Here is a 9,989-nt window from a genome sequence, read left to right on the forward strand (position 1 = left end):
CTAATATTAGTAATAATTAGTTTTTATTAATATTGTGTGAATAAGTAATATTAATCTTTAATTAATAGTAATAAATAACAATTACTATTAATCAGCATTATAATTAAAAAACTGATAATAAGCTCCTAAAACGCTACTCTAATTAACTTATAAATAAGCTAGTTTATGTCCATGCAGACATGTACCCAACAAATACGCCAATTTATTTTTTTCAAACAATGCCTAAGAGGATTTAGTTTGCTTGAATTATTCTGATTAATTTCAAGATATAATTATTAGTAACATATTTTTTGAAGTTGCTTGTAGGCCTCTATCATATATAAGAACCTTATGATGTCCAAGAAATCAAGGTACATCTTTATATTTTTATCTATTACTTCACTAAGAAGACACTAAATACGTAAGAAAAATCAATTATCACGTTACAAAATTGCGTATTGACCCATACATGCCACAAGCTTTGACGTCGTGTCATACTCATACATGAGCCTTGAGTCATGTTACGTCACAACGGCTACTGTGTTGAGCCTTTTTAGAGCATTGGTTTCTATTTCTTATCGTTCTTAGATTTTATTATTAAATGTTTTTTTTATTGAGAAACATGTTTTGTGAAACATTAATCGATCTATGTGGTAAATCATCTTTTTAATATGTAACCACATTTTTCCAGGTTAATGTTCCATATTGCTTTTCATTAGAATAAATCAACTTGATTTTTATAAATACTTCCTATATGGAATATGAGGGTCCAATTGATTTGTTTCATTTTACTATTGGTCTATCTTTTTGAAATATTTTAGTACTCAATAATTTTTTATCACATCAGATATAGTTTTTGAGTATTTTTACCATATTTTTATTCAAACATAAATTGTGCATTTTCATTTTTCAATTACAAGTTGTAAAAACTACAAACCACTAATTAATGCATAAGTGTACGACTAGGACTGGACAAGACAGAACTAGATAAGTTGCCCACAAAAGTTATTTTATGATTTTATATATCATATAATAGTTATAATTAACACAAATAAAGTAAATAATTTAATTTATAAACATTTTTACACAATTTTCATATACACAAATATAAAGCGGTACCAAATTTGAATTTTTTTTTTATATAATTGATGGTATTTTGATAAAACCCGATTCATATAAAGGATAAATTATGTTCTATTCGGTTTGGAAGATCTTTATCAATTGGTGAAGACACGATAAAAATTGTTGCAATAACAATGGTTGTGGAGGTAGAAGCATTGGTAATTGGTGGATGATAATGGTCATGGAGGACATGAAGATGGTGGATAGTGGTGGTGGTGGAGGAGGTAGTTGTGGCCTATGTGGTGGAGGAAGGTGTGATGGTGGGTAGTAGTGGTGGTTATGGTGGAGGTGGTGGAGTCCGACGATACTAGTGGTGGTGGAGATGGGCGGTTGTGGTTGTGAAGGACATGAATATGGTAGATAATGGTAGTGGTAGCCGATAGTGGTGGCTGACGGTGGTAGTGGTAGCCTGTTGTGGTGGTGGTGGTGGTGCGCAGTGATAGTGGTAGCCGATGGTGGATGTGAGGTAGCCCATGGTGGTGGCAATAAACGGTGTTGGTCGGTGGCCGACGATGGTTGTGGAGGTAGTAGTGGAGGTTGTAGTAGAAGAGAAGGTGGAGTGGCCAATGGTGGTAGCGATGGTGGCAATGGACGGTGGTGGTCAGTGGACGACGATGGTTGTGGATGTGGTGCAGGAGGTTGTAGTATAGGAGAAGGTGGAAGTGGCCAACGGTGGTAGTGGTGGTGGCAATGGACAATGGTGGTCAGTGGACGACGATAGTTATGGAGGTGGTGGAGGAGCTTGTTGTAGTAGAAGAAAAGGTGGAGGTGGCCAACGGTGGTAGTGATGATGGACGGTGGTGGTAGGTGGCCAATGGTGTTCTGGAGGTGGTGATAGACAGTGGTAGTCGACGGTCAATGGTGGTTCTGGAGGTGGTGGAGGTCGCTGATTGTGGCTACAGGCGGCGGCCGCAACTAGCGGTGGTGGTGGCTGCAACTAGCGGTTGTGACCACTAAAACAAATATCATGTTAAGGTTACATATCAAAAGAGGGTTTAGTTAGTAAAATTTTAGTTTCTTTCTCATTCTTGTCTCATCTTGTTCCACCTATTTTGGTGGAACAAGAAAAAGTCTTTTTTGTCTCACGCTGTCCCACCTTGTCACAGTTCTTGTCCCTGTCTCATGTCGCCCCAAACGTGGGATAGTGAGTTCTTGTCCTGTCCCATGTCGCGTCAAACTTGTGACAGTGAGTTTTGTCTCCTCCTGTCTTGTCCCATGTACCAAACACAAACTAAGAGGCAAGAACTATGAATGCTTTGGGTTAAAAACACTATTTCAAAATATTTGACCAATAGAACCTTTTAACTTTGGACTTTATAAGTCATCTGATTTATGATTTAAAATCACAACAAACTATAAAGTTAGCATGAAAAAATGAGAGAGAAAGAGTAGATGGATTCTATCCCCTATATCGAACACTCATTCCTATATATTGATAGAAAGATCTTCTTCAAATACCGGACAAAAGAGACGGAGAATAAAACAAAATTTGAAACAATATTGCCGTTTCAATTTGTCGACTTCATAATCGAAATGATTTACGCATCATCGTGTGCGTTACTAGTATATATTAATAGAGTTGCTCTTTCTTACATTCAGGTTCTTTTCTGATCCAAGTATAACATAGTTTTCTATTTATATATAGAATAAATTATGATTTTCGTCCCCTAGCTTGTTAATAATTCCAGTTTCGTCCCTATGGTTTAGAATGCTATTTTTGTCTTTATAGTTTTCAATTTATTTTTATTTTCGTCCTCTGACCAATTCTTACATTTAAATACAAGGGACCAAAAAATAAAGAATTGCAAGCCATAGGGATCAAAACAACAATAAATTGTAAATTTTTAGAACAAAAATAGCAAAGGATTACAAAACCATAGGGATAAAAAGCGAAATTTCCAAACCATAAGGACAAAATCATAACTTTTGACAAACCACGGGGACATAATTTACTCTAAAATATAATTACTTTATTATATATTATTTATTTATAAATAAAACTGATTAAATACAAAAATCTCTTGAAAAGCAGGTCATGTAATTACAAACCAAAAACTCACTATATCTAAAAGCATTACATTCAAGTTTTTCAATCTTGAAAAACCTAAGCGGATCTAGTTCATTAGATACGATGGTATAGGCCATCATTACGTTCTTCCATCGTAAGTCAAGCAAATTCAAACTTGTGAAAATGCAACCGTCTTGTAATGTTGGGTGTTATCGTATGTATTTTGAAACTATAATACATAACATACGTTTGTCTAGGTAGAGTTGGTTTGGACGACCTTTTTGCCATCCCAAGTAAGGTTCGAATCTCATTTCAATCATTTTTTAGTTTTTAGCTGTTAACTTTATGTTCATTACGTTTCTGAAAAAAAATACTATAAAAAACTTGAATACAAGGCCTCATATAAGAAAATGTAAGAAACTAACCACAAGGGTGGTGTTTGATTGGTTTGAGCTTGACTCCAAAGATCAAAAGTACCTGGAGGTCTCAGGTTCAAATCCAAGGAGGAATAAAAATTCCTTTGTGGCCATGGAGGTTCAAATGCGGTGACTCCGGGCTATCTGCAAAGCAGGTGGTTGCCCTAGGATTAGTCGGCTCGTATACCGGGTTGGATATCCAGGTTAATCATAAAAATAAAAATAAGAAACTAATCAACAAACCAAAATGATGATATTTTGAAAAATATTCTTAACTTCGTTTTTGTATATTCAAATAATGTCATCACTTAAAAAATTGTTGGTTCGGTCTCAACAAGGGATAAAACGGGGCGGGTATTGGGCGGGTAATGCATCCCTCGTCCCCGACCCCGATCCCTGACCTCAGTCGGACTAATTCTCAACGGGTTTAGGGGAAAGGAATCCTGGTGGGTTTGAGAAACCCATTGGGTACTAAGGATAGAAACGGGACGGGTATTGGGCGGGTAATGCATCCCTCGTCCCCGACCCCGATCCCTGACCTCACGCGGACTAATCCCCAACGGGTTTAGGGGAAAGGAATCCTGGTGGGTTCGAGAAACTCATTGGGTACCCGTTTAATAAAAAATAATAACAACAATATATTCTAAAATTAAAATTATAATGAATTATCAAAATATTAATTACCCATATTGAAAATCAAATATATTTATTATATACATGCATACATATATATTTACATACACATACACTATATAAATATATTAAATAAAACAAAAACAAAAGTTAATCACGATCAGATTAGGGATAGATAATGTCATTCCAGATCTCACCCCGAACCCGCTTCAGATATGAAAATAAATCCCCAATCTCATCCCATTATCCACCAAACCGTAAAACTTAACCACGTTACCTCAACAGATAAAATTTTCATCTCTAAGGAGCCGTTTACTAAACGCTTAGCCGATAAGTCCTTATTAGATAATTTTCCTTACCGGATGAACATGACAAAGATCAAAAATCATACCTGATAAGAACAATTATAAAGATGAAGAGTGTTACTCGATAATAAGAATTATAGAGCCATGTTAGTAGAAGAAAAAAGAAAGAGAGAGGGTGAATGGAGGTGTGAGGATGCCATGCCAATATGCCATATTGTGTTGGGTTGGGGTTACATTACATTAAATATGGAGGCCCCACCAGCCTGTGGGTACGTGCGCCCAATTCCCATCTCCGCCGACACCCCTTTTTCCATTTTTAGATATTCGAGATTATTTGTAAAAATAACTTATTGATTTGTTTCGGTGTGTTATCGATAATAAACAATTTTAAATGTTTGGATAAATAACTTATACTGGTGCCAAATCGGTAATAAAGAGTTTTTGTAGAAGCTAAATTATTCTTACTTATAATAAGTTGACAAACACTTTTACAGAAAAGTATAAGTTGTTTCAAATAAACAATCTCAAACACCCACATAATATCTGAAGACATTTAAACAAATACATGTTTTATATGAAATAAAAATAACATCATAATATGTTAGTTGTAAATATATGACTACTTCTTCTATTTCAAAACAAAGGGTCGTTTACCAGATGTTTATGTAATTGTTTATCGGTAAGTCATTGTTCTTATTTATCTTAAAGGGTAATGTTTCGATCATCAAAAATTGATGGTAAGCGTTTATAACCCGGTAAGAGTCATCAACCTTAATTACTGGCAAGGTTCAAAATAACATGAGCCGCGGTGTAAGTTACGACTTACAGAAACGCTATAGCCCATTTCGTAACAGCAGATACGTGTCTTGCACTGCACCTTTTTTAACATTGTTTACCGGGTAAGACTCTTAATCCATATCTTTCCTCTTACCGGATAAGATTCTCGGTTATTGTTATGATTATTAAGTAAGGTAATTGAACTGCTAAACGTTTATCAAGGCAAGTGTTTAGTAAGTATCCATGACTATTTATATTTATATTTAAATTTATTCATATAAATTTTCTTATTGGTACCATTTATTTAATATTTTACTTTTTAATAAAATTTACAATTTATTATTATTTTTTCATTAAATTATTTATTTTTATTATTAGTTTGTAATATTTTTAATCATCTCAAATCGATACAAACTAACCATTTATTCTTCACGAGTTTTATTGATATTTTATTTATAATATATTTTAATTAATTTTATTGCACATTTAATGCTAGAATTCTTGCACATGCACTTCATATATGCCCCCACACACATTTAACTCAACCTTTTAATTGGGAAAGATATTTTTTACATTCGATATTTGATCAATTAAATTTATAGAGCTCAAGTTTGTATAAAATGATTTGTAATCTGTAACTAGGGATGTGATTTGTCCCGATTTGGTGGGGAACCCGATTTACCTGACCCGAATGGGAATGGGGTTTCCTCGCTAAAGTGGTCCTGGGGCCGGGGATCCCTGGTAGACTCAAACCGGGGACGGGACCGGGGCCTGGATGCCCGTTAGAAACAAATTAAAGGATATTATTTATGGGCTTTGACCAGGGACAAAATGTTAAACCCTGTACCCGTCGGGGACCAGGGCCAGGGATTACAAAACCCGCTCCATCGCCATGCTTATTGGTAACTTTCGAGTAGGCCGAACACCGAACTGGATGAGCAAGACGAATCAGGTACACAATGTTTTGTTAGGTGTTTGGGTTAAAAACCATTGTCACAAGAAGTCTGAGGTCTTGCTTGATTTGTAGGATTGAAATCGATTACAATCTTATGTTTGGTTCGAAGGATTTATTGAATTTGAAATTATGGGATTTTATTGAACTTCCAGATAGGTTGAAATTCCACAAAGGGTTTTGAATCCCAAGGGTATGGTTGGAATTTCACAGGATTTCGTAGGATTTGTATGTAATAATGTTTTAAAATATGTTAAAAACATTTGTTTTGTAATAATCAATTAATAAGAAGATAGTTTACGTATTTTATAACTTTTTTAAAATCATTTCAAATTCTACGAACCAAACACACCAAAAATTCCAATTTCAATCTCAAATCCTTCCACGAAATCCAAATCCCTCAAAACCATTCCATGAAATCCAAATCCCCCAAAACCATTTCATCAAACCACCCCAATTACCTTATTGGCCACCAAATTGAATTGTTGGTAGCAACTTTTACCCGATAAGTGTTTATCAGGTAAGCGTCTCAGTCTTTGTTATGTCTCTTACAGTGTAAGATTTTAGATAATTGTCATGTTCTCTCCAGTAAACACTTATCCGGTAAGTGTTTGGCAAAACGACCCTTTTATTTTTATGAAAATTAAAGAAAATAGTATCTTGTCATACTATACATGTATCCATCACTTGACTTCGTTGTACCTACCAACTATGCTGGATTGCTCGTTTGGTGTGTGGTATATATCATGTCGTTATTACAAAGCATTCGTGACGTCGCCTCGTTCCCCACAAAAGGAATCTCTCGATTTCAACACAAACTGGCGTTAAACGTCATGAAAGTTTAGTTTTATGTCGCATTTAATTGCTAAATATGATTAATATAACAATTTTAATCTTTCAAATTTCTTTTCTTCTGGGTTACAAACGTCTCACTTCTTCATGCACGAATACGATAATTTAATATTTTAAAAAGTCTATTGAAAATTTTATCTTTATCCAGGGGTAACAATAAAAATGACTATTATTTAAGAGTAAGGGGTCGTTTACCAAATACTTACTCGGTAAGTGTTTATTAGTATAATTTAACACTATTAATTTTTTTTATTAACCTGAATATCCAACCCGCTATACGAGCCGACTAATCACAGGGCGACCACCTGCTTTGCAGATAGCCCAGAGTCACCGCATTTGAATCTCCGTGGCCACAAGGGGATTTTTATTCCTCCTTGGATTTGAACCTAAGACCTCCTGGTACTTTTAACCTTTGGAGCCAAGCTCAAACCAAGCAGACACCACCCTTGTGGTTAACACTATTATTTACTTGATGGGTAAGATTTTAGTCAACCAAAACGACATCGTATGCAACAATCTACCTGGTAAGCGCTTACTGTGGTAAGAGTTGTTGCCCTCACTTACCAGATAAGACTCTTGGTCTTTATCTCGCTCTTACCGGGTAAGATTTTTGGTCCTTACCATATTCATCCGGTGAGGTAATGTGACTTGTAACTGCTTACCCATATAAACGTTTGGTAAACGGCCCCTAAATCACAAATTTGGTTCGTATGGTTTGTCAAAAACAACACTTTTTGTCCTTGCAATTTGGAAATTACTATATTGCTATAGTGGTTTACAAAAACATTCAGATTTGGTCACTCCCTCTAATGGTCATAAGAAAAACCTGTTAACTGAGGGATATTTTAGCCTTTTCCCAAATTTTTATCATTTTTCTTTTTAAAAAATAAAAAATATCATATACTTGAACACACCTCCTCCTGATATCTTCTTAGGCCAGATCTCCTCCGGTTATCTTATCAGGTCAATCCTCATAACTTGTGCATACAAACCAAATCAAATTCATATTCAAATCTCGAAATCAAAATCAAATCTATCGATTGTTTTATTATGTGTTTATTTGTGTAAAAATCACAACTTACCACTTTCAACTTTGATCGAGATGGAACAGGAATCTATTGAGACGAATTAGGATCTCATCAAAATCAATCGAGAACAAAATAAAAGGAAAGAAGCTAGATTATGTAGACTTGAAACTCGAGTATATTCATGATGAATAATATGTATATGCATAATGAATATTAAGTGAAAATTAATATTTATGATAAATATCATACTAATATAAATACTATAGAGTTGTTGTGTACATGTAATCATACATAAATATTCATGATGAATAATATGTATATTCATTATGAATAGTATGTATATTCATGATGAATGCTGTAGTTAAAATGTATATTCATGATGGATATCTTCTTAAATCATTCAAAATCACATTGAACCGGTTGTAAGATAAAGTGACTAATTCAGTCTCTCTAGTCCAAAATCCTTCATAAGAACTGATACACTGGTTCATTCTAGTCTGGACTGACTTCTCACTACCAAGCATTTCTTTCTCAAGCTCATCCCAGAGTTCTTTTCTTGATCTGCAACTGTCTATTATGTTGAATAACTCATTCGGAATTGCTATTAGCATGTAAGTTAATGCTTTCTTATCAATCAGGACCTTTTGCTTTTCAGTATCAATGTAATACTGAGGATCTTTCTTCTGTCTAGATGCAGGAACAACAATACCTTCTTCAGTTGTCTGAGCAGGTAGATCCACGTAACTGATATAAGGTCCATTCTTGATGAATTGCATCAACTTCTCATCTTTGTTATCCAGAAAATGAATCATCCGAACTTTCCATTGTTGATATTCGCCGATAGCTAGAACAGGTGGCTTAAATGGGCCTAAAATTCCTATTTGCCCAAGTCCTCACTTTTTCCTTCGGATGGTACCCTTAAATGGGCCTAAAATTTCAAAAATGTAACCTTCTCAATCTCACGCTTCATAATTCTCATCAACAGTCCCAAATAGAGATGGCCAAAAACCGGTCCCGGGCCAGTCCCGGGCCGGTCCCAATCGGTCTTCACCATTCTCATAACCGGCCATAACCGGTCCCGGCGTAACCGGTCCCGGTCCCGGTCGAAAATGATAGGACCGGTATAGGTACTTTATAACCGGTTATGGGCCGCCGGTCCCAACGGTCCTTCATTAAAAAAATAAGATTTTTTATTTTATTTTTTTAATGATATATATTTTTAATACATTATAAAATTATTTAAAAATACATTTATTTATAAAATTAATTGAATTTTCGGGCCGGGCCGGGCCGGTCCATAGTCGGTCCCATAACCGGTCCCGGTCCCGGTCGGTCCCGGTCCCACGAAACTACCAAAAACCTCAACCGGTCCCGGTTTTCGGTCCCATAACCGGTCCTTACCGGTCCCGGTCCCGGGCCGGTCCTTTGTCGGTCCCGGTCCTGGTCCTCCGGCGGTCCCGGGCCGGGCCGGGCCCATTTGGCCATCTCTAGTCCCAAAGAGGTTGCATTCGGTGTAATTTTTAAGATGGTTGCATTTGATCTGTTTTATATATATATATATATATATATATATATATATATATATAACAAATGTTATGGTGAACATGTGTATTTATTATGAATATCAAACTGATATATTTATATTTATGATAAATGTTACATGAATTGTATATTTATGATGAATATCATATTGATGTATAAATATTAAAAAGTTGTATTACACATGTAAACGTACATAAATATTGATGATGATTATTACACAGATATACCATTTCACGTAAAAAATAATCAAAAGTAAACTATATCGAAATAGATGTCAAATTGAAGAGAATAATATTAATTATTTTTAAGATAATTTAGTTTAAAAACTAAAGGATAAAAGTTTTTTAAATTAAAAAAGAAAATAAAAAGTCAGAA

The 9,989-nt window shown here is 35.0% G+C and overlaps 1 protein-coding gene across 1 annotated transcript; it reads right to left on the bottom strand.

Moving 5' to 3' along the window:
- Window positions 1–8,446: 8,446 nt before the first annotated feature.
- On the bottom strand, window positions 8,447–8,884 carry LOC112515157. The gene has a single exon (XM_025121832.1). The coding sequence runs from the start codon at window positions 8,882–8,884 to the stop codon at window positions 8,447–8,449; it is 438 nt and encodes a 145-aa protein (XP_024977600.1).
- Window positions 8,885–9,989: the final 1,105 nt, after the last annotated feature.

The sequence above is a fragment of the Cynara cardunculus genome (genome assembly GCF_001531365.2).
Source record: "Cynara cardunculus var. scolymus isolate 2C chromosome LG 7, CcrdV1, whole genome shotgun sequence".
Classification (NCBI taxonomy): domain Eukaryota; kingdom Viridiplantae; phylum Streptophyta; class Magnoliopsida; order Asterales; family Asteraceae; genus Cynara; species Cynara cardunculus.

Bases quoted from the DNA above. Each gene is read 5' to 3' on its own strand.
- LOC112515157 (XM_025121832.1), bottom strand. From the start codon at position 8,884: ATGATTCATTTTCTGGATAACAAAGATGAGAAGTTGATGCAATTCATC.